Here is a 24,442-nt window from a genome sequence, read left to right as displayed (position 1 = left end):
CTTAATGTCATAATTTCTTATATTAAAATACTCAAGTTGAATATTACACTAAAGAAATTGTTTATTATAGATAATACTTTAGGGTTTCATGATTCTTTCTGCTGCAAAAAAATGGAAAAAGCAGTTTTTCTTACCGTACTATGTGCGTGTATAATATACTTACCGGAAATAATCGACGCTCAATTAAGGCCGGGAGGGTAAGTTTTATTATATTAACTCTTCACCCGTTTTTTAATTATGTCGCACACAGCAATTAAATGACATTTGGTCTTCAGGAATAGAATTTGTATTTGTCTTAACGTTAGATTTTTTTGTTAAATGAAGTTTTTAGTGATGCGCAAGCAGTTCTGAAAACAGTGGAAATATTTTATTTTGGCGAGGGCTAACAATGGAATACACCTTGACAATTAAGCTTGTGTACAGGATTTCGTTTGTCCGAACTTCTTTAATGGACTCTGCAGTCTCCCTTTTTTGTCGCAGCTACCATCCTGGTTCACACACAGACGGATTGCGAGCACGTACCAGGTGGAAAAATCCGGTTAAACTCTCCTGTCGCAGCCATGTCGATGAAAAATATATCGCATTTGCTAAGTGCCTGTTTAACCCCTTTTTTAATGCGAAGAAACAGGTTTTTTGTAGAGGTCAATTTGATTTAATTTTCTTTTTGAAGTATCCGTTATATACGTAAATAACACAACATGACAGATAAATGTTATGTCAGTTGTATAGGTAAAAAACTTGTAAATATCATTTATGATGTCTCGGATTATCAGGATTCATAATTTCAAGAATAGGTACGAGGAAATGGGATGCTTTATTCTTAACCTGTAAGGAGTTTAAAAATCTAAAAAATTCTTCAACACCCGGTTGGGCCGTCATATAGTGAGCCTAGATCAGCGTCTAAAATATTTCAATTTCAGCCAGGTTACTTCCTTTGCGATTTATAGTGACAGTAAATAACATTTCTCTGTTCTAGAAAAAACGTCTGCTCGAAAACTGTATCTTATAATGGCTATGAACCAAGGCGTCTAACCAGAGTTGGTTACAGAAGTTATAGAAAGTGCTGCAAACGCTTTTTGGGAATCTGTACAAGCAGGTGCACACGATACAGGTATGTTAAATAATGCCGAAAGAATGATTATTAAAGTATTCTGCTATTAAAAGGAAATAGTACTAGAAACACATATAGGCACGGCTGTTTTTGCGAATGTGTCAATATATAATGCTTAATCATGATTATGTTAAGAGTAGCTTAGTTTTGGAGTAATTCCTCATCATTAAGTGCGAGCAGCAAATACTATAAATGCGCTTAAATACTTTATCCAACAAAAACATTTAAAAAAAGTAATGTTTGCCATTTTCAGTCACCTATATGAATGTAGAAAAACTTATAACAAATTTAAATCATCAATGTTGGTAACCTAATCATAATTCGTCGATTGTCGTCAGATTTATTTACTCGTTGGCAAAAAATTCTTGTCACACCTTAAACATTCGTCATTTTTGTCGCTGCTTAGACATTTAAATCTTACATAGTGTTTCATGAGAGATTAAACAGTATACGTCATATTCTGTCATGTAAAACAATACGTGCTGACGAAGAACATAAAAAATACAAACTGATTTGCTGCTATTCTTGTTTAGCAAGAGTGACGTTTGTTATGTATTAGATTACTTTTTTATTACAGTTAACTCCTAGTAACTAAAACATCCAAAGGACTGAGGAACTTAATGAATGTTCGAGTTAAACGAAGCTCCCTTTAAGTCGAATTTAGTCTAAAATGCGTATTAAAGAGATTTTTTCAAGAGGTTAGGGCAAAAGTTACCGGGGGAAAGGTGCAATCTTAGCGAGGAAAAAGGTATGCCAGTCTCTTGTGAATTGAATTTTTCTTGACAGAAGACATTATCTATCTATATTACATCAGGAGTTAATAAAAACTAAAAAAAATAAAATCTGACATTTATCTGGTCTTTGATTCCCGTTTCTCGAGTAAGAAGTTCGAGTTATCCGAAGAATTTAGCCTGAAAGGGGACAAGAAATGGGTCGAGTTAAAGAATGTTAGAGTCATCTGAGGTTCGAGTTACCCGGGTATTTTTATAAAAAAGTATTAACAAGTGTTTAAGGGACCCAAGAAAACGATTGGATATAATGAATGTTCGAGTTATCCGGTATTCGAGTTACGGGGAGCTACCTGTATGTATGCTAATATAATATAAGGAAAAATGCGTTAATGCCAGATGAATATTACTCTGCGCGAAAATTTACCTAGAATTTCTTCCAAACAATACTTTCAGACAGCTACTTGCACTTACAATTTATCAGGATTTGAAAAAAACAACTACCTTCTAGATAGAACTTAGTCGAGTTGAATAATTTTGGGCATTATCAATTGTGACCTCTAGTACAAAAATACAATTTTTGCTTAATTAAACTTTCAACATCTTCTAATAAAAAAAACAAAAACTATTGATAAAACTTATCCAAGATAAGTGAAATAAAATGAAACGGGTGGCAAAATAACCACTTTACCCTACTCCCCCCTAAAAACCGATCCATTGCGTCGATTCTATTATATTTCATTGCATTTATCAGTAATCTAGAGGCTCTGTCCCTCATATAGATTTTAAATTTAAGCCCCATTAAAACAAATTTGCTCCCTGCAGCACTGAACACCGTTTTTAATTTTCTTCGGTTGTAAGGACTATTTTTCTTTGTAAAAATTTGGAATTGACTGGTTCTGCTGATCTTTTATGATCATGTTTTGTATGCATGTTAATTATATCTTGCAGGACGTACACCGTGCCATATTATCAAAATTACCTGATTGTTCGATACAGACAAGATCATTATTGTTGTCAAGGGTGGGCAAGGTCTGGTTCCGAATGTCCTCTCCGTTAGTATTTATTCTTATTTTTAATTATGTCATACAACTTTTTGCTCTTCCATGTTTAATGATAATACAATAATAGCGGATTTTTACCTAATAAAAACCTTTTGGGGGCATCTAAAGTACGACTGCACATTTTTTGTCTCTTTTTAAAGTAGCGTGCACCTTATCCAAATAAAAAACACATGTTCTAATCAGCGAAATTTCATAAGCAATAGAAGACTCAAATTGTTAAAAAAATACTAGCGAAAAACCCTACATCTAAGTTTCCTTGATAAAAATATTGTTACATTCTTACATGCCACTGAAACATTTTGGTATTGTTTTTACTTTTGTACCCTTTTGTAATAAAGCAATGGGTGAAGTCATGCTTTTTTCTACAAACCTTTTTCTGTAAATCTTGGGACCAAAATATTCGGTCTAACGTCGAGCAGAAACGGCTCCAGTGTAGGACGTTTATAACTCCTGAGAACCAGGTTGTCATAAAAAGCGCTCTGCATGTTTTAGAAATAGGATGAATTGGGTTACTTAACGCTACCAAGTATTTTACGTCGTCATTTCATTTTCTAGCAATTTGCAACCCAGGATGTGATAAAGGCATATGCATTCGCCCAAATGTTTGTAAATGTAAATCAGGCTTTATTGGGAATCGATGTCAAACTGGTAAGTACCGGATCATATTCTATTGACAATAAAACAATGCTTTCGCTAAGAGCTATATCGGTTTATTTACCCAAGCATATACAACACGCCTTAAACATAACTATTAATCTGTATTTGTTTAATATTTTTACAGCATTGAATATACAATCATTTTGGGTTAGTGTTTTCCCGATGCTATTTATAGTTTCTTTGTTAAATAAATTTTTTTATCAATAAAAGCAAAAAGATTTGTGAGATTTTTTACTTTTTTTTAACAATTGATAAATCAATAAGTCGATAAATTGATGAATCGAGAAATCGAGAAATCGATAGAATGATCAATCGATAAATTGATAAATCGAATAATTGATAAACCGATAAATTGATGAATCGATGAATTTATAAACCGATAAATTAATCAATCGATAAATTCATAAATTGATTAATCGATAAATTCATGAATTGATAAATCAAGAAATGTGACATTTATAATTTATTTTCATTCAGATAGAAACGAGTGCACATCCTCTCCGTGCCAACAACAGTGCGTAAATTTGCCAGGAACATACGCTTGCACGTGCAAGATTGGCTTCCGAAAATTTGTCTCAACACCACAGGATCCACGATGTAAAGGTGAATAATGACCAAAGTCTTCGCCCTTTGCTTAAAGTTTGACCGGTATGACGGTTAAAGTACTGTTTTGAAATCCTTAGGGACCTGTAGAAGCTCTTTATGTAAAATAACCATGTTTGCAAATGTCACAAAAGTATGATCCAACTTTTAAAGCCAATTACTATTGTGCAGATTTTCTGTTATTACTCTGTTATTTCTAGACTTTCTTAACTAAATTGTTAAGGACTCAACAGCGTCTGAATCACCTACATACCACAAGGATTTACAGTTTTTAATGTCGTTATCAATTTTTACCGCTTTAAACGTTAAATTTAGATGTGAATGAATGTTCCACCAGACCATGCACATGTTCACTAAAGACTCCAAGTTGTCGCGCAACCTGTAATAATAATATTGGTAGTTTTTCCTGCTCCTGTTCATTTGGGTTTAAATTGCTTGGTGGTAAAGTTTGCGAAGGTGATTATATATCGTTTTTTTCCTGAAACAATACAACTAAACGCAATGCATCACATATAATGTGAGTCCAAGAATAGATCCACTACGTAACAGCCTATTTCCTGATATACAGTACTTTGGCTTTTAATAAAAGGTTGAGCTTAAGATCTTCTATGGCGTTTAGCCTGCAAAATCAATTTTACTGCTTCCATAAGTGTAAATTTCTTTTGTAGATATAAATGAATGCAGTTCCTCAACTTCAAATCAATGTCAACAGATATGCTTAAACAAACCGGGTGAATATACGTGTGCTTGTCGGGCTGGTTATGAGTTGGACCTTGATGGACATTCTTGCAAAGGTAACACAGAAATTTGATTTTGACTCAATAAAATATACATTTATACCTCTTCGACCTTCAAATAAACGCTTTTATTTATGAGAATATCAAAATTCAAATCAAACTGGTCATTATTCTTATTTCTCTATTGTTCTAAACAATAGACCAATTGTTTTTAATCTTAAACCACAGCCTGATATTCTTAAAAAGCAAATTACTACAAAAAAGCGTATATCCTTACTACTAATTCCAAAGTCTTTCTTTTTTATGCGTTTAAAAATGAACACACACAAGTAAATCGCTTGTAAGATAATTTTATTGTAATACGATTGTGGAAAATAGTGAGTCTTTTTTTACCCTACTCCAATTCAGAATTTAAAAAAAAAAAAGATTAAATAGGGTTGACGCAACACGGCAGGAAATCAGGGAGGACACTTCTTAAGTGATTTAGTAGGTATCAAAAGTAAGTAAGTAAGCACCTATATTTCTTGTTCGCGCAATGCATGCTGTTTCTTTTAATATACAAAATAGCGCGAAACTACAAAAAGGCGCGAAATTGGAGAGTGCTGCAAAAAAGTGCACAGATACCTCAAAAGGAGACGCATTAAATGGTTTGTTAGTGTTCAGTTTTTCTTTGTTCGGTTTGATGCAATATAACAACCTTCTTTCAAATAAACACATATTTTTGTCAATACTGGTAAAAATTTGTGGAGTAGTGATTGGTCGCAGTATTGAATGCGAACTATTGGACAGTGGGCTGCCTACAAGGCATTCTCCATAAAAATTGCTTAGATTCCTTTCTATAAATAGATATCGACGAATGCGCAACCCTGAATGGTGGATGCAATCAGCTTTGCAGAAATATGATAGGTTCTTATAATTGCGCTTGCCGTCGCGGCTTCCGTTTAACAAGCAACGAAAAGACATGCCTTGATATTAATGAATGTTCTGAAAAGAGGCCATGTGATAATAACAACGGAGTGTGTACAAACAGCTTCGGTAGCTACAAATGTTCTTGTAAAAGTGGGTTTTACTTGCTACCTGACAAGACAACATGCCGAGGTAAGCGATTTTTATCATTCGTTTCATCAAGATAACTTGAAAATGAAATTTATATTTTTTTTAAATGCACTTGTAAATTTGATTACTAAAAACTGAAACTGCCAAAGTTGCTATTAATGTTTTGCATCAGATTTGAACCTAGCCAGTAACACCCTAAAACCTGCATCTCTCCTACATATCACAAACCTAACACGACAGTTGTGTACAAAATGCGTTTGCGTTATAATGGATAGCAGTATCGTCAAACCTGTGCGTAAATAGAATTGACGTGAGCCCTCAGGGCGTCCGGGCGTAGTCAAAACTTGCCGAGAAACTATAAACGGCTTTCGATTTTAATGATGATGTAAGCGTAAGCTCGAAAGGGAATTCGTTTGAACAGAAATATCCGGACCCGGATTCTTCTACATCGCTCAGATTTAAAAGTACATGGTGTCTTTACAGACCACTTGTTTTTGTGTTTGTTTTAAGAAATAATTGTAATGTGAGGTTATATTTTTTCACACTTTCACTGTGAGGTTAGGCTGCGTATGCTAAGCTATGCTGAGGTTTAGCACGGACGAAAAATAAAGGCCCACACAAAGCTGAAAACAAACCTTGAACATAGTTGCATATAATACAAAGTAAGTCAACCTTTTAGTCGAACATATATGACGAAAGTTGTCTGTTCCAAATACTAAATACTCTACTAAATGTGGGGAAAATAAGATTTTTTTTTTTAGTTTTTAACTCTTGACTCCATAAAAATAGAAATGTTATTTTTGTATTCAATAGTTGTATTCAATTGTAGCTTAATAATATTAATCATTCAATCATCCCCTTAAAAAATCCCAGCATCAACTTTTGATACAATGATAGCAATAATGAAAGACCTTGTTTAAAATCTCAATTAAATGTAGCCTCTCTTTCAGGAGGTTGATTAATCGACGCAGTGCCTTTTCAAAACCTGTGTTAAAAAGGGTGCTTCTTTGCGAGGGATCTTAATATACGGACTGCTTGAAAGCTATTTTTTGAGAGGACAATTTTTGCGTATGTGCAGTATCTTATCTTATATTTGAAATTTATATTTCAGTATTCATGTCGTTTTTAATTGAGCATTATTACTTTTATTAAAGATATCAACGAATGCTCGAGCAAAAAAAACAACGGCTGTCAACAGAAATGCCACAACGCTATTGGATCATACACATGCAGTTGCGAAGTAGGCTACAGATTGGATGTTGGTCAAAGAAAATGCAATGGTTATTATGCAACTATTAATTCTTATCTTGTTGTTTATAAAAAATTATAAATCAAAAATTGTAAATGGTGACATGTTATATTCAATACGAGCATTCAACGTTATTTGTATACTAGATATTGATGAATGCAGAGAAAAGTTGGATAACTGTCAACAAAATTGTCACAACGCGATTGGTTCGTTCACGTGTTCATGCAAACCCGGTTACCAGTTAGAGAAAGACGGATTCAGTTGCAGAGGTAACTATGACAGCCTCCTTGGTACCAACCGAATTAGGTTACTAAACCGGAAAGGTTTTGGAAACGAGGTTAAAAAGCATTTTGCTAAACTCAGAAAAGTCACACACGCGCGTATTTTTACGTCAGAGAAACTAATTAAGCATGCATTGAGCAAATAAAGTTACTGCATGATTCATCGCGCGCGCTTTTAAAAAAAAGGTAGAAACAAATCCTACTTTTTATTGTAAAATTGCGACAGCCAATCAGAGCATTAAAATATGTAAACAGAGAAGTCGAAAACGAAAGTTAAAGTTATATTTATTCGTCATAACGACATAAATGTACATTGGCTAGCTCATTTTCTCGCACATACTATACTGGTATAAAACATGTGAAGGCAAGTTTGGAGGAACTGCATGATGGGACTTTAAACATGAACGGAATTCGCGCTCCTAACACACATACAATACGCGATTCGCTTTTCTTCTCAAAATAATCAAACAAACATTCTAACGAATGTATGAAAAGTTTACACTAGAAATTTTTGTATAGTGCAAAAATGACTGCCTGCCTTAATAAGTGTCCGTTTTTTCTTTATGAGACTTTAACTCAAAATCAATTTATTCCAAGCATTACAGTCCGTTTAGACGGGATGTCCGTTTTAAAAGGTGTCCGTCTTAACGGGATTCCACTGTCCATTCTAACTTAACCTTCTAACAAATTTTCTATATTTAGCCCTTCCATGTAAAACAATAACCGCACCTATTAACGGCAAACTATCCTGCGACGGTTACGTCACTGATAAGTCGTGCAATTTCACCTGCAACGATGGGTTCAATCTGATTGGTTCATCTAATCGAACGTGTCAATCTTCTGGCACCTGGTCTAATGGGGATACCACCTGTTCAGGTAACGAAAATATATTTTTTATTTTTGTTAAACACTTTATTGGTAAGAAAAGTCGTCGATAATTTTAGTCAACTTTTACGCACTGAGTTTTCAAACATTTTGTCGCTTTTTTTTCGAAATACTTTTTAAGCTTATTAAACTTAAAGTATGTACAAAATATCTTGTTATAAATTCTTTTTTTGTATACTAATCCCCAACTAAGAATGTTAAAATGAAAATATTCAACGAATATACTCTTATTTTTGGTTCATTTGATTTCTAATGCCCCAAAAAGGTAGGGAAAAGAGGAAATAGACAAAAAGTTAGTTGGTAAAAATAAATCGTCAGTTAAACAAAATCAGTAAAAAAAATTGTTTGCTATACAAAACATTAGTCACTCAGCCGTTATTCTGCTATTTACTAATAAGGTATATTTCAACTGCTTCAGCTGTTTACATATATGTAATTCAAACTCTCGGAAAAAATAAAAATAACTCGAATAATGATAAAATAGAGTTAGAGAACTTTAGGTATATTAAGTACGTTAGGGTTTTATTTTTGAGAGAAAAATTGTATAAATATATAGCTAAGCGTACATCTTTGTATCAATTTCAACGAATTTAATCCACTTCTATTGTAGCTAAAATGTGCCCATCTTTCAATGGACCTACTCATGGCGCAGTGATTATGCCCTGTTTGGAACGCTTTGGATCAACCTGCTTGACAAAATGTTCTAAAGGTTATTACATGAAAGGGAGTTCACTCAATTCTTGTGTTGTAGAGAATGGAAAAACATCCTGGTCACCGAATAATGCAAGCTGTATAGGTAGGTTTTTTTACATTACATGACAAGCTACCTAATAAATGTTGGGATTGAGTTAGCTTAGTAACTAGTTACTTATGCTGTTTTGATCTTTCTTTATCACTTAATTAGGTACAAGTGCATCTTATCATTGCAAACCTTATTATTTCCCTTAACATCTACACCACAAGTGTAATTTTAAAGGAAGTTCCAGCTTAGCCTATGCTTGCCTACCCAGATAAAAAGTAAGGAGTCAGACAGACATGTTTAATGTTTGAGTGTTGCTAGATAAACACTTGTTATATCCTGTAATTTTATTCAAATTGAAGTTGCAAAAAAGTTGTTTTAGAAAATTAAGTTATGCTGAAAGGGGTGCACTATTGCAAGCTCTTTGCCTTGATGTATGATATGGTTAAGCACTTAGCGCAGTGTGCAGCACGGGTATTCGCACTAGTTTATTATGCAATTGACTCGAACTTCTTAAAATCTTAAAATTTAGCTCTTAGAAACCATACCAATGAAATCTATATCTTGTGTGTTCAAACGCTTTTTTAAATTTTCGATTTTTTTTTTTCGCATGTTTTAATGTATATTTTTATACTTATTTTTGGAAGTTCTAATAATTAGTTTTTAAAAGAAAAATTATCATTTTGACACTTGTATATTCTTTGTGTTTGTTGGTTCGATGTTCTTGTATCCTGCTTTATTCGTGTTAGAGGTTTTATCTTAGCATCTTTGTTCTAACTTATGCCGTTCAAACATCTTTCTTTCGTATTTCTACCCTCTTAAAAATTGTTTTATCTCAATCTTTTTTGTCCAGTGCCTTGAAAGTTTGCGAGGCGTATCTCTACCAAAGGAAAATTCTATAAAATTATTTCTTTTCCAAGAAGCAATATCTGTGTCTGTAGCATCTAAAAATAAATTTCAAAAAATGGGAGACTACATGTAACTGTAAAGTGACTGTAAGTGCATTTCTATGTGGGGTATGTGGTGCAATGGTAGCGCATTGGGCTTATAGCCATAAGGTTTTAGGTTCGAGTCCCCACTCCAGGATACTTTAAATTTAGTGTTGTCAGTCCATTTGGTGTCATCTACTGACCACTAATAGACTTGTGCAGCAGACAAGCAAAAATGGTGTTAAGAGGATGTTTATTTTTTGGAAATTCATATTTGGTCAACTCAAGCATTTGTCGTAATGTCAGTGTTTAATTCTTTATTATTTTTTTTAGCTTTCACTCCTTGTGTCCCTAATCCTTGTCAGCACAGAGGAAAGTGCATCAAAGAAAAGACATCCTTCATTTGTGATTGCAAAAAAACTGGGTATGCTGGGAAAAAATGCGATGAGGGAATAATAAAAATATTAGCGTATTCCTATTTAACTGTAAACCAATCGTCAATGGAAATAATTGTAACAGCAAAACCTGATGATTATATCTCCATCCATCCATTTACTGCAAATCCTAATGATGTGACATTCGCACCAGAAGATTTATACATTTACTCTCCGTCAACTCAAGCTAGCTTTACTATTACTCCAAAAAGACTTGGACAGTTGTTGGTACAGTATAAAATATTCGGTAAAAACGCAAAGTCATTTCGAGAACTCCAACCAAGCAAAGTCTTTGTAACGCCACCACAAGTACCAGGAAAGGTAGTTAAAATCACTAAAAATTTCTTACATGAAAGCTGTCAAATTGTTAACCCTATCACAGCTTGTAAGAGGTATAAAGCTATCTACTTTAAATCAACATGTTCCTGGTTTAGAGGAACACACGGGTTTGTTACTGTTGCAGGAAGTCATGCAGATTTTCCCTTATCCTTTGTTGGCTTGCACGAAGGGACCTTCAACAATCTATACAAACAACGCTGGGCTGATCCAAAGACAGAAATGTTAAAATTTTTAAAATCAAGAAGTATTAAAGAATCTTGCAATACCTGCAATGGGATTGAACAAAATGAAAACAATATGGATTATTTAGTTGACAATAATTATTTTCAGATCATTTTTCTACAAACTTTATCAAAATATATGCCGTTATGGTTAGACATTAAGCCTGGCGTCGGTCAATTCATATCTGTTGAGAATCTCAAATCAACTTTTGGTCTCGGCTCCAAGATCAAGGAATTGCCTTCTTGCGTTGGCCTACCATTACTTGCCAGAAATGCTTACATTGTCTACCAACCAACAATGCCGTTAATCTTTCAAATATCAACTATATATAAGCAGTTAGGTCAAACAGGAAAAGAATATTGTATTGCAGTAGATCTATGTCGAAAGGTAGTTCATGTAAATTTACCAAATAGCGCCTCGCTCGATTTTACTGACAATCTTGCGGATGTCAGTCTGCAAAACATAAGACTAACAGTAAAGGGTTTTTCAATTCTTAAGCCAGAGAAATGTTTGGAATTTAACTTAATACCTATGTCAAGAAATAATTGCGTAAAGAGTGGTATCACATTGAGAATGAAAGGTGGTATAACAACAGTCTCGGCGAAGTTAAGAATGATTGGAAATTTTTACATTGAGCATGGTAACTTCGACAAGGTAATGTGCATAATCAAACGTCTGATTTTTCGAACTTAAACAGTCAAATATTTAAATATGTATTTTTTTTTACATTTTGAATATATCCAATTCATTCATTTGGGATAAAATGATGGAATGATTAACTCAAAATCTAGTAATTATTAGCTGGGTACATGTTCTCAAAAGGCAATACCATTCTTTTGTTAGTAAAAATACTAAAACATTTTGTTCTTCTAGATAATTGTCACAAAATTTGATGACCAAATACGTTATGCATTTCAAGGAAATCTCACGTATGAAATGAACTTCCCGTTGCTCAACAGTAATCTTATTTTATCAGGCGTTACAACAGGAGGGGAAATATTTGGTGATGTTGGTGGTACCGAGTCATGTCCATTATGTAAAAATAAAGGCTTGTTTGCTTATGTTAAGGGTACATCGAGTAGTTTCAAGTATGAAGATGCAACGTTCCGGTTTTTACCAGATGACGAAAAGTTCCTCATCTACTTACCCTATAATGTAAATGGCGGACTAGTTATGGGTATTAGCAATAAGCGGCAAGTTAATTTACAGCTTCGACTGCTTACAGTGACTTTACCCAGTATGGTAGCTGGTATCAAAAGCCAAATTGCATCGCTACTTCCTAAGGATGAAGATATTTTAAATTATTACTTTTCCTCACTTAATAAAAAACTTAAAGATCTGCATGGTTTATTAAAGAAAAGGAATGTTATTTACCAGAATGCAGTTAGCGAACTAAAAGTTTTAAAAGACAGTGTAGTAGATCTTAAAGCTGCCTTGAATTCTCTACAAAAGAGAATTCCACAAGGTAAACCAGTCAAAAGGTATGTGAAGAACTTGTTGCTTCGAATAAGTCAAATTGAGAACATTAAATTAAAAGTGTTGACGTCAAATATTAACACTGTTGATCAAGGATCGAGGTTAAGTTACTTTGGAAAGTTTTGTGTTCACAAGTTATGTTTAAAAAAAGCCGACATAACTATATTTAATTACATTTCTTCCAACTGCCACAAATGCAATCATAGATTTCTAAAAAGTCGTAAATTGTACATTCAAGTGAAACTCAGATCCAATGAACAGATTTCAAGTACGTTGGCAATGCAAAGAAATGATGAGATGATCCTAGAAATTGATCAAAACAGCAATAACTTTTCTGGAACATTAAAAGCATCTGTCAAGTTATTTGGGAACAATTACGATCTGAAATTTCAAATTGATAATTCTGCAGTGAAGTATGAAATTAAGAACGTTAGTGTGGGGTCACTCGATTCTTTCAGTATTACAGGGATGGTATCCATTGAGAAAGCAACATGGAAGAATTTGTTCGCCAGCATGCATGGGTCAAGCTATAAGACTTCAGGCATGACGTCAATCACAGAAAAGTATCTTGAAAGCATTGCAACCAAAACATTTAGTCGAATGGAAAAGTTAAAAGTGCATGCCGATAAGTTATCTTACAAACTTCTCAAAGAAAAAAAAGATGAAGAAATTATTAGAAATAACCTGCATGTGTCTTCCAGATCATTTAGACTTGCTCAAAAGGTACTTTCTCAAATTCAATTAGAGTTACACAAAAACCAAACTTTAATAGGATCTTACCTAACAAATCATCCGGAACTTAATCAATTTATAGAAAAGAACGTTGAAAAGGTCTGTAGGTGGAAAAAATGTCAAAATGTTTGTATAATGATGCCACAATGCGACATCTGTCAGGACACAATTCAACAAAACATCAACACATTAAAATGCAAACAAAGAAAACAAGAAATCAAGACCAGTAGGTTGGTATCGTTTGAAAGTAGTTGTAGCCTAACACGGTATGCTTTCATACCGGTATACACCGGGACATGTCCTCCAGATCCTGCTGTACAGGCACAGCAAAGGCAACAACTTGAGACAAGTTTGGTAGCTGTTGGGACTTCGGTAGGTGCAATGATTGCTGGACCACTTGGTGCTGTTGTGGGTGGAATTATTGGCTTAATAGGAGGATTATTTTCTTCTTGCGATAAATCATATGAAGTTGTTACGAGGCGTTATGTTGTCCAGGAACCTTGCACCCTTACAAAAATGGAAATCAAAACAATAAAAAGACCAGTGTCGGATTGCTTCTATGTGACTAAAAGTGTCCAAACAGGTTTTAGTGTCCCCAGGGAATGCAATTGTAAAATAAATGAATGTGCTGCTAAAATTACAAAACCTTCCTGCGTTACTTTTAATCTTAATTGTGAGAAAAAACGCAAACTTTTTCTATCAAGTTCCATCCATATCCCTAAGTTCTACACAGACTTATTTTCCTCCATTCAAGAGTTGCAAAATAAGCTGGAATTGGCACAGATAGAAGCAGAGAAACAAAGAGTGGACAAATTGTTCTACGAGCATAAAATAAACATTACCTCCTATCAACTCGCAAATTTAATGCAACGTTCTAAATTTGCAAACGAGACGTTACTAAACATAAAAGACATTTTAAGAACAGACTTATGTTTATCAAATCAATACAAAAATAATAAAAGATTACAAGATGTATTAAAGATTAAGGAAATGAATTTTGACGTCGGCTCGCCAAAAGATGCAATTGTTGAACTCCGTTTAAAAGTGATAAATATAAAATCAAATGCAGCATTAATAATACAGTCTATATTTGATCTAAACAATGAAAGATTGTCAGTGGAATCTATCGGAAGAAAGATCTTAGTTGAGTCTCTTTGCAAAAAAATCAACGTAAGAAAAAGCAGAAAAAGAAGAGATGTGGGAGTAATTAAACCTGGTCGAGTTCTTGATTTACCATTCACTTCTTGGAACGCAGACATCAACGCAAATGCTTCTGCTGTTCAAAAATCTTGCTTGACTTTGAGAAATACATTAGATTTCTTAAGCCAAACGGTGAAATCAATACAGGCCATCATTGAGGAAAGAAAAAGTATTCCGTCACAAAGATTAACGATTATTCCCAAATCATCGTTTTCCAATAACGTTGTTAGCTTAGCACAAAAAGAATTATTGAATTCCATTGAAATCAGAGTAGAAAGTTTCTTTCAAAAAAGATTCTCATTTAGCATACTGGAAGAAATCGAAAAGAAAATGGACATTACTACAGGAAGTTTTAACACATGTTTCAATTTCAAGGATTGCACAGAGCTTGCGTTTGATACCTTAGTTAATTTGGCGACCATAATAAGCTCTCCTAAAGATTCTTTTACCCGTTTGATAAATACATCAGGAATCTTACTGGAGGAAACATTATCATCTGACCTCTCTGATTTTAAACATCTACAAAGCAAAACTGACGAACTCTCTGGGATAATTAGTCAAATTAACACATCTTCTCTACACTGTGCTGATAAACCTTTCATAAAACCTACTCCTGACAGCGTTAAAGTATTGGCTGGCGATTATGTTTCCTTGCATTGCGATGTCATTAGCGCTCTTCCAATCAGATTCAAGTGGATGAAACAGAGCAAAATCCTTGATGGTGAAACAAGCAGTCTATTAACATTTAAAAGCTCTCTCGAGGAAGACAGTGCTGTTTATTCTTGCGTCGTATCTTCAATGACTGGTGAAGCAGTCAGCAATGGAATTCTGTTACGTGTTTATACTATACCTGAAATTATTACTAAACCAAAGAATAATAATTATTTTCTTCCTCCTATTGGTGGTATTGAACCAATATTTTTATGCAATGCATCAGGCTTTCCAAAACCAACCATTGAATGGTACTTTAAAAGTTTTCGCGATAAAGAATATGAAATTTTAAAAGGTGAAAACGAACCATTGCTCATTGTGAAATCTTCCGATAAAAAACATGCTGGTCACTATTACTGCAGAGCTAAGAATGAGTACGGGAAGGATGAAAGTGAAAAAGTAAGGCTGGACATTCTTAAAACTGTTCCTGCTCGGCAAAATCTGGTTATAACAGTATCTGCACGCTCAATGGCATCAAACATAATATTCTCAAATCTTGTCAAGGAAATCAGATCTACTTCCAACTTAGAGGTTGGCTTGCGATATAACACCCTTTCTGGGAAAATCAGTCTGAATATTAGCTCCGACCCTGAACTGACGAAATCGGAGGGCAACTACGAAGAATTATTAGATCAAACTTCGAAGTCACGTCAAGATATTGCAAATGCTGCCGCAGTTTTCGTGACGAAAGTATTTCTTAATCAAACACTTATAAGTGATGATGGTAGCGTATTGAAAGTTGATAACAATAGCGTATCTTATCAATACAAATTCAATATATGCTCCTCTGGTTATCAATTACAAGACAATGGTTTTTTGTGTGGTAAGTTGCTCTTTTAATATGTTTTTGAATATACCTTAAAAGCACAAACCTTCGCGATCTAATATTTAATATTATTAAATATTTAAATTTTACTACAAAAATATAATAATTAAAAACTTATTATCAGTGTTCAGGGTTATTGAAATTAAATGAAAATTGAGTTCGCCATAATAGACCACACTAGTCAGTGTGCCAGAGCTATGATATTCTAGGAACAAATTTTACTTTGTTTAATGTAGATGTCTGTAGTTGCAGCTTGTTTAGTTTATAACCTGCATAACAGAAATTAATTCTATAAGACAATACTAAAGCTTTCTAACTAAAACACCTAAAATATAACTAACATCCCAATTTTTTCTTCACCCTTTTTTTGTAGCACAATGCCCGATTGGTACTTATGGACCTTTGTGTCGACCATGCCCACGTGGTGAATTCCAACCGCATTCTGGGATGGCTTTTTGCATCAAATGTGCTAATGGTGAAATTACTAAGGATACCAGTTCGACCAAGAAAACAGATTGTTATAAAAGAGGTAACATTTACATTCTAGTGTCTGTAAAATTTTACGATTTGCTATGTGTGGAATCTCTATATCTTGAACATGCTGTGTTTTGAACTCCTCTCTATTTCGAACAGGAAGAAGAAAGACCACAAACCCACAAACCCCAAAATTTGCGAAATTCATTAATTCAGTTAATTCTGCCTACATTCACTTTTAAAAAGTTTGGTGGAAACACCTTTATTTACTAGTTAGTTAAACAAGTGTTTTGAACACTTGTCTTATCTTTTTAAAAAAGAAAAAAAAAAAAAAAAAGTAAAAATAGTTACCAAGATGAGATTCGAACACACGACGACTCCCGTGTCGGTGCTCAGAGAGGCAAAAATTTCCATTCTTGTAGGACACATTTGCGTTTTAATACAAGCTCACGAGCTTGTAACAAGTATTTTGGTCCCGGAAATGGTTTTCTCTCCCTACGTCATTCTTTTGTCACAAGCAGATTTTTGAGTACTCTTTGAGTTAGATAAAAAAAGCATACACTAACGCCTCTTTAGTTCCCTTAGCGTAATTAAATTAAGCTACTAATTTCCCCAAAAAGAGACACACCCATCAAATCTGATATGTTCTCGTTCGACATTAATCTTTTTGCTCTAAATGTTATGTTGATAAATACTTGCAGAATTTTAAGTCGCATGGAATGTAAATTTTTTGTAGTTCTGTGGATCCAACGCACATGTGTGCGTTAGATCCACAGAGCTACAGAACTTGCTGTTTTTGATAATATTTTCTTCATTTCGATTTTTTTTGTGCAACTTTTTCAAATTAGCTGACTTACTCGCAGAGTTCTTGCACGGTCCACATACACTTTATATTCTCATCTTTTTTTCAGCAACCGACATTGTTTTTGTGGTAGATTCCTCTTACAATTTCATTCGACACAAAAAAAGAAAGGCCATTGATTTTTTGCAACACATTTATAGTGTGTATAAAAACACAAGCGACGTGAAGTTTGGGCTTATCGCTTATAACAGCTGGATACATATCCTTCATCGTTTAACAGACCAACGTGATCAATTTCCAGTTAGTTTGAAGAAAATTGGCCGTGCTCGAAATTGGCGATACTTATCGCATGCGTTAAACGCAGCAAAAGCTATGTTGGCAACTTCACATTCAAGCACTAAAATTGTAATCGCCATAACAGGTGGATTATTGCACGGTTCATATCACGACAGTGGGTCTTACTTGGCACGAAAAGTGTCTACTTTGATGCAAGCCATGAATGTCTCAGTTATTGCAATCGGAATGTCGAATAATAATAACATCAGAGAACTAAGAGTTATTGCGTCATATCCTAAGAAAGAATACGCGTTGATTGCATCTAACAATACAGTTCTAATTAGGAAATGTAAAATGGTACTGGATAAACTAATAAACAAAGGTACGAATGATTGTATATTGTCTTTTCCACTGATTTTTTTTCTTTCTATTTAGTATAATTCAAATGCTTGTTTACTAATTTTACCAATAAAATGGATAGATTAAAACCTGTTTTTTATACTTCTTCCATATAGGTGCGTAGTAATTTTAACATTTATCTATATTGGCCAATAGAATTTGGTAGTTTTACTTTGGCGAATGAAACATTTTGAGAATGCATACATATTCGCGAATGTTTGTATTATCAATAAAAATAATAATAATAATAAAAAAAAAAACTAAAAACAAAATAACAAAAGTTGTTTTAGAATTAAATTAAACTAGATTTTAACCTCCAAACAACGTCACAGAAAAGGGGATTAAAAAACTTATTACAAAAATTTATTATTTGCTTTTTTTAAAATGGATACTGACCGGTTTTTATGTTATACTGTAAAATACAAAGCCTGAGGTCAAAAGTACAGACCGAGCTTTGCGATGTCTCACCGAGGGCAATGTATTTTACAATGCAAAATCAAAACCGGTCAGTATCCGATTAAAAGCAAATAATAACAACCGTTCTTTAAATAAAATAACCATGCGCTGTTTTCATAGTTTAAATATACAGTAGACTCCCGGTTATTCGAACCTGCACTTATTCGAATAATTCGGTTATTCGAAGTGAGATGGCGTTCCCCTTGGATCTGCTTACCCAATTCAGGCAAAAACACTCTCGGTTATTCGAACTTCAGTTATTCGAATAATTCGGTTATTCGAAGTGATTTTTATTCCCCTTGGGGCCAATTATAGGCTAAGTCACCCTCAGTTATTCGAATTTTTCTTATTGGGAGAACGTCGAGTGAGAACTTTGATTTTCTGCGATTAAAACACTTTTTTTCTTCAAAAAATCAGGTTTCAATATTCATGGCTATTTACACTCTTCAATCAATTTCTTCAAAAGTTCAATATTCTCCTTCGGTCCAGAGAATTGAAGCAAACAGGGGATCCTCAATCCCTTATCATCTCCAAAGTTAGTTCTTTTCCCTGTCACTTTTACTTTGCAAGTACACAACATCTCTGACTTCAGAAAGTAAAATATCGTTTTGGCAAATTTTCCTGTTTTTCCTTTAGGCAAATGACCAACAATATCTCCTTTTTTGCAGACCGCCACTGCATATTTGTCTATGTCGTTTGTTGGTTCCATTCATATTTTAAAACCTGTTAACAATTTGTTCAAATTTATTCTTTCTTCAAAAAGTAAAAATTCTTTGTGTTTACACGCTCAACTGAACCACAATGCCTCAATTACTTAAGAAAAGTCCATCCCATTAAGGTTAAGTTGAAAATCTGGCGGGAAAACGAATTTTTCAGTTATTCGAACTCCCGGTTATTCGAAGTAAATTCTTATCCCCCTTGAGGCTTCGAATAACCGGGAGTCTACTGTAGTTGTATTCCTTAGTAATAAATAAATAAATTCTAATAGTAGTAATAGCAAATAATCTTATTTGTTTTTATACAAGAAAATCCAAAATCCGGATAAGGACCAATATGAAATATCAAATTGTAACATGTCTACTATTCCTATTAGTGCAGGTTACTTTTTGTTTAAAAGATGCTATTAAGCCTAGCCTATCTATGATGCCTAAACACTTGATCTTATATGTTTTTCTAATTCTTGTATCTTTTTTAGATAAAGTTTGTCTCGGTGATTCAATCGATGTGTCCATCTTGTATGAGCATGTTATGTATTATAACGTGCTAAAGTATATAAAACACAGAAAGCAAGTCTTCCAATTATTGTCTGCGATACATGAAGACAATCCTGGAAAATACAACTTTCAGTTTCCCACCAGACAAAGTCGTGGCGATTTTGTGTTATACTCAAAATCGATATTTCAATCGGAGCTTCGAAAGCAGGATGGGTATTCCTTAAATAGACCTATGGATTATCATAGACACGACTTGTTATGGCGTATTCAAAGTGCAATCAGAGATGACTTAACCGAAGACTATAACTCATTGTCCAAAATCAAAGTGTTATTAGTCATAACTTTAAACCCCATTCCTAGACAAGTCATAGAAAAGATCGTGCCGTTTTACAAAGAAAAAATTATTATAGTTAATTTTGCTATAAGTTACACGGATGATATGAACAAAGATAAGTTTATCATGAACAAAACATTGGAAGTTTATCGGTATGGTTTCTATCAAGTTTACAAATTTATTCGTTTGCTGAACGAAAAAAGGAAGAGAATTTCCGTGTGCTGAAGTTACGAACAACTAAGGTTATATGACTAATGTAAAAAAAAAAGGGTAGTTAAATTATGCTATGACACCAAATTGTGGATTTTTAACCCTTTTCTTCCTACCACCTGTAGAGTGAGTGGCCTTAGTTATCATTTTAGAAAAGTTATATCTCTAAATCTATTGACTTTTTGGACCCTCCAGAAAGTAGATTGAATCTCCTACAAGATATAGGAGTTGCGGGGCGCCCTATCCAAATGCACAGGGCCATGCAGCGAAGTTTTTTACTTTCTTTTTAAAAAAAATGCACTCCTTTTCGGGATAGAAAGAGTTAGTAGCAAGAAAATGTTTTAAAATTTACGACAAGCATGTTTTATATTCAGTCTTTTTCGACTTTAAGGCGTAAAATAGCGTCAACGAATATATATTGAAAATATACAATCACATGATCACAACCCTACACAGGTTAAGATAAACATGGTGAAAAGAAGCGGGACAAAAATTGTAAATTACTTCTTTCTTTCAAGATGATTTTGAGGTAATAATATGTTAGAAGATAAAAACTATTTAACATAGTGTCATTTTAAGCGCTTCAAACAAAAGGATTTCACATAGAACCACCATGCTCTCAACAATGGTTTTAAAATCTTTTCCAAGCTATTTATTACCTTTTCCACACATTGGTTAAAGAAAACAATTAACTCTTATGTTACTCCCACCCAAAAGTCACTTTTACTGATATGTGTGTACTGCACAGACTGCAGTTTATTTTACCACTAAACAAATTACGTACCAGAAGGGTGTTTTTATTTTTAAAAAAGTAGCACATTAGTCATACTGAAAGTAAAATGCATAGTTGTAGTATATGTTAATTTCTTTTGTCTTGATCTCGTAGTTTGTTTCGCAACCCTTTAAGCCGCATTTCTATTAATAATGCGTAATTTTATTTGCAAAATTAGCAGCAAACTCAAATTTAATTGTCAAATCGATGGTTGAATGAGAAATTTCTGGGGATGAATTTTTATAAGATTGTTTATTTTTAAATACTGACTGAGGGCAAACGAATGGATTTAGCACCCAATGTATTGCAAAATAGTACAGCAAGAAAAGAAAAACACGTTTATCTTTATTCCCAGTACATATTGGAAACAAATTTATCTTACATGAAAAAAATAAAGCAATTAAACAATCCGTTTTAAACCAGAGTAAATAAATATGCAAAGCAAAGCAACATTGGAATCGATAGTCAATCTAGACATCACGGCGAATCTGTCTGGGAAAATTTCAACCTTTGAAATACAGTCACACATTGTAAGTCCCCATTGTTGCTTACGTCTTAAAGGTATTCTTAAAAATGCATGAATTAAATTTAGGATTTTTTTGCTTTTACCCGGATAAATATATTTCACTACTAGTTTTAAAATAGTTTTAAAAAAAAGGAACCGTAATGGTGCAAAAAAATTATTAAAATTACAATCTAGTTATATGTTTCCCTAAAATGAATTCTTGTGAATTCTTGTTTCAAGAAAGTTGCAACAAAGTTTGTTAATCCTTATTTCCTTCACTTTACGTTTTAAGAAATATCAGAAAAATATCAGAAATTTCAGTATAATATAATCAATCAGAGAAACGATCATTAAAATGAGTCATGTCCGTCTAAAGACCTGTTTAATTTGCATAGCCCTTGTTTACTAACGAACCACTCTTCCCAACTTCGCCAATAGATGCTTTAGGATTGACTTTTGAGTTATAAACGACAGACGCTTGACCATTTGATTTGATATCTACTGATTGTCTGTACTTCTTTCTGTAAATCCAGACAGTAACACCAAAAATCGCCAAAATTAATACGACCACACCAGCAACAACAGCTACGATAACCATGGTGATCCCGTCACTCGAGGAAGAAGATCGGTCCGGCGTTTCTAAAAACAACTTTTGTTTTGATGGCTGAAATGCCAGATCTATTTACGTTAAGAGCTGATCAGATGGATTTTTTTTGATATCCTGAATTTGGCAAATCAATTTAGGTTCATCTCAGGAGTTTCTATTTAAAACATCCGTTGCCGATCTGCATGTTTCTGCCTTGTTTTCAAAGTCTCGCTTGTAAATTATAAATGTAACCGTTGCTTATTTCTGCGTAAATTTAGATTATTTTTCTACCGTCAAACATACGTTTATTTTGTAATTTGATAGTTCAAAATCAATTTTTAAACATTTCTTGATATATGAAGAAAAAAAGGAAATTCAGCAAAGTTGAGGGAAATTGTTGGGATATTATGGTAAAATGAAGATGAAAAACAAAACATGTCAAAAAATAAAATTGCAAAGAAGTAAAAGTAAACCATCACCCAACGAACAAAAAAAATTAGAGATAGGATCAAATAAATCATACTTTCTTTTGTTCTATCAAAAAAAACAATAGCCACCATTTCCTTTGGAGAAAAAAATATGTGCTAATATGCAACTCCTCCTGCAGCAATACTGTGTAAAAAATTCATCAACCTTCTAACGAATTCTGCGCTAGGAGGGGACATACAGAAATATAAGATATGAAAATATATCATATCTCAGGGCAACAATTTACACAATACAAACTGTAAACACTAGCTGGATCGTTTTGTAAGTAGGAAAATAAACTTCACCAGCAATAATTTTTATACTTCAACGGAGCTAGGTGTTTTTTTATCTTCCGCATAGTTATTAATGTGTTTTTTGAAAGTTTGGCTTTGACATTAAAAGAGAGCTAACGGTTGATAACAAGTTGTGCTTAATTATAATGTAAATACAAACTGTCTTATTTTTTTTTATATTTGTGAGCTTTGGTTCTCGAGAAATTTAAGGCAAAGTAGTCCTACGGCCACCGCAATGACAGTGTCGGTTAGGAATTTCTTTTCGGTAAAATACTAACTTGTTTGACGTAAGTGCGCAGGGATGTAAACAAACGCATTTGGAATAAACGAATCGAGGGAATGGTAACCTGTGTCTTCTGTGTTTGTTTAAGAATAATTTTATATATCATATGTTGAAATAATTGTCTCTATGAGAATAAAAAAATGTTTCATCGTTCTAAATATACATATAGGTTACGTGTATTTTAAATTATTAGGAAGTTTTTCTTGTGTTATTTTTGTATCAAAACCTCTTGAAAGACATCAAGTGTTCCATTTAATTTGTTGGACTTGAAAATGAAATTACCAATGATTATGCGCAAAAAAGTAATTTTGTGATAGCAAAACAAAACAAAACAGTCTCAAAGTTTTTCCTCGTTTATCTACTTTCACATGTTTTAAATTGTTAAGAATTATTTTTTTACGATGATGTTGATCTACTGGAGATTAACTTGTCTTCTTTATCGTTCGAACATCGCGGTAAATAACCAAGAAGTATGAGCATCCTCAGAAATCCTGCTGAGCTATGTACGTCGTGTGACGTCACAAATAAACAAATTATGTACGAACCACCCTCGCTTTTGTTCGATAATGGCGGCGACCGTTAATGTAATTATGGCTGTTTGGGGACGAAATTTGGACATACAAAATGCGAAAATATAAAAAAAATTATGCCATGCTGTTTTCGTGAGATGTAAGAATGTTTTTATTACGGAACACATACATGTAGTTTTTCCCGTTAGTTCTCCTTTAAAACACTCGTACCACTCTCGGTATGTAAAAGTCCGAATACATTAATTAAATATGTATATAATTAATACATGATTTTTTTGGATTCAGCTGTCCAAAAAGTGCATAATAATTTATCCCATTCCCAAAAAATGCAATACATTCCCTCTGCCCATGGAAGGGCAAAATGTTTCCAAGTAATCTCCAAGAATTAAAGAACATATCCAAAATCATATGTTAAGATAGTCGTTGACTCTTTATGTCCTCCCATCCTCTCCCCTTCCTTTCTGTGCTGACGGGCTTAAATTTCCAAACAAAAGTTGTTTTAGAATTAAATTGAACTAGATTTTAACCTCCAAACAACGTCACAGAAAAGGGGATTAAAAAACTTATTACAAAAATTTATTATTTGCTTTTTTTAAAATGGATACTGACCGGTTTTTATGTTATACTGTAAAATACAAAGCCTGAGGTCAAAAGTACAGACCGAGCTTTGCGATGTCTCACCGAGGGCAATGTATTTTACAATGCAAAATCAAAACCGGTCAGTATCCGATTAAAAGCAAATAATAACAACCGTTCTTTAAATAAAATAACCATGCGCTGTTTTCATAGTTTAAATATACAGTAGACTCCCGGTTATTCGAACCTGCACTTATTCGAATAATTCGGTTATTCGAAGTGAGA

The 24,442-nt window shown here is 33.6% G+C and overlaps 1 protein-coding gene across 1 annotated transcript; it reads left to right on the top strand.

Annotated features, from left to right (window-relative positions):
• Positions 1-20,314, top strand: LOC130647080 (uncharacterized). Its single transcript, XM_057452808.1, has 17 exons — positions 1-197; positions 977-1,111; positions 2,791-2,894; positions 3,459-3,551; positions 4,038-4,163; positions 4,479-4,619; positions 4,832-4,957; positions 5,747-5,998; positions 7,111-7,236; positions 7,352-7,474; positions 8,189-8,362; positions 8,982-9,167; positions 10,373-11,688; positions 11,908-15,976; positions 16,353-16,508; positions 17,365-17,913; positions 19,582-20,314. Exons 1-17 carry the CDS (start codon positions 112-114, stop codon positions 20,157-20,159), a joined length of 8,340 nt encoding a protein of 2,779 aa, XP_057308791.1. The 5' UTR covers positions 1-111; the 3' UTR covers positions 20,160-20,314.
• The last annotated feature ends 4,128 nt before the right edge of the window (positions 20,315-24,442 follow it).

The sequence above is a fragment of the Hydractinia symbiolongicarpus genome, chromosome 6, assembly GCF_029227915.1.
Source record: "Hydractinia symbiolongicarpus strain clone_291-10 chromosome 6, HSymV2.1, whole genome shotgun sequence".
Taxonomy (NCBI): Eukaryota; Metazoa; Cnidaria; class Hydrozoa; order Anthoathecata; family Hydractiniidae; genus Hydractinia; species Hydractinia symbiolongicarpus.
Note: the sequence above shows the minus strand (reverse complement) of the source record. Positions and strands in the feature narration are given on the sequence as shown.

What these genes read in the sequence shown, in the direction of transcription:
- LOC130647080 (XM_057452808.1), top strand. Translation starts at nt 112, where the DNA reads ATGGAAAAAGCAGTTTTTCTTACCGTACTATGTGCGTGTATAATATAC. An exon ending in AGACAATGGTTTTTTGTGTG is followed by an intron (nt 15,977 to 16,352) that starts GTAAGTTGCTCT and finishes CTTTTTTTGTAG; the next exon opens with CACAATGCCCGATTGGTACT. An exon ending in GGATAAACTAATAAACAAAG is followed by an intron (nt 17,914 to 19,581) that starts GTACGAATGATT and finishes TATCTTTTTTAG; the next exon opens with ATAAAGTTTGTCTCGGTGAT.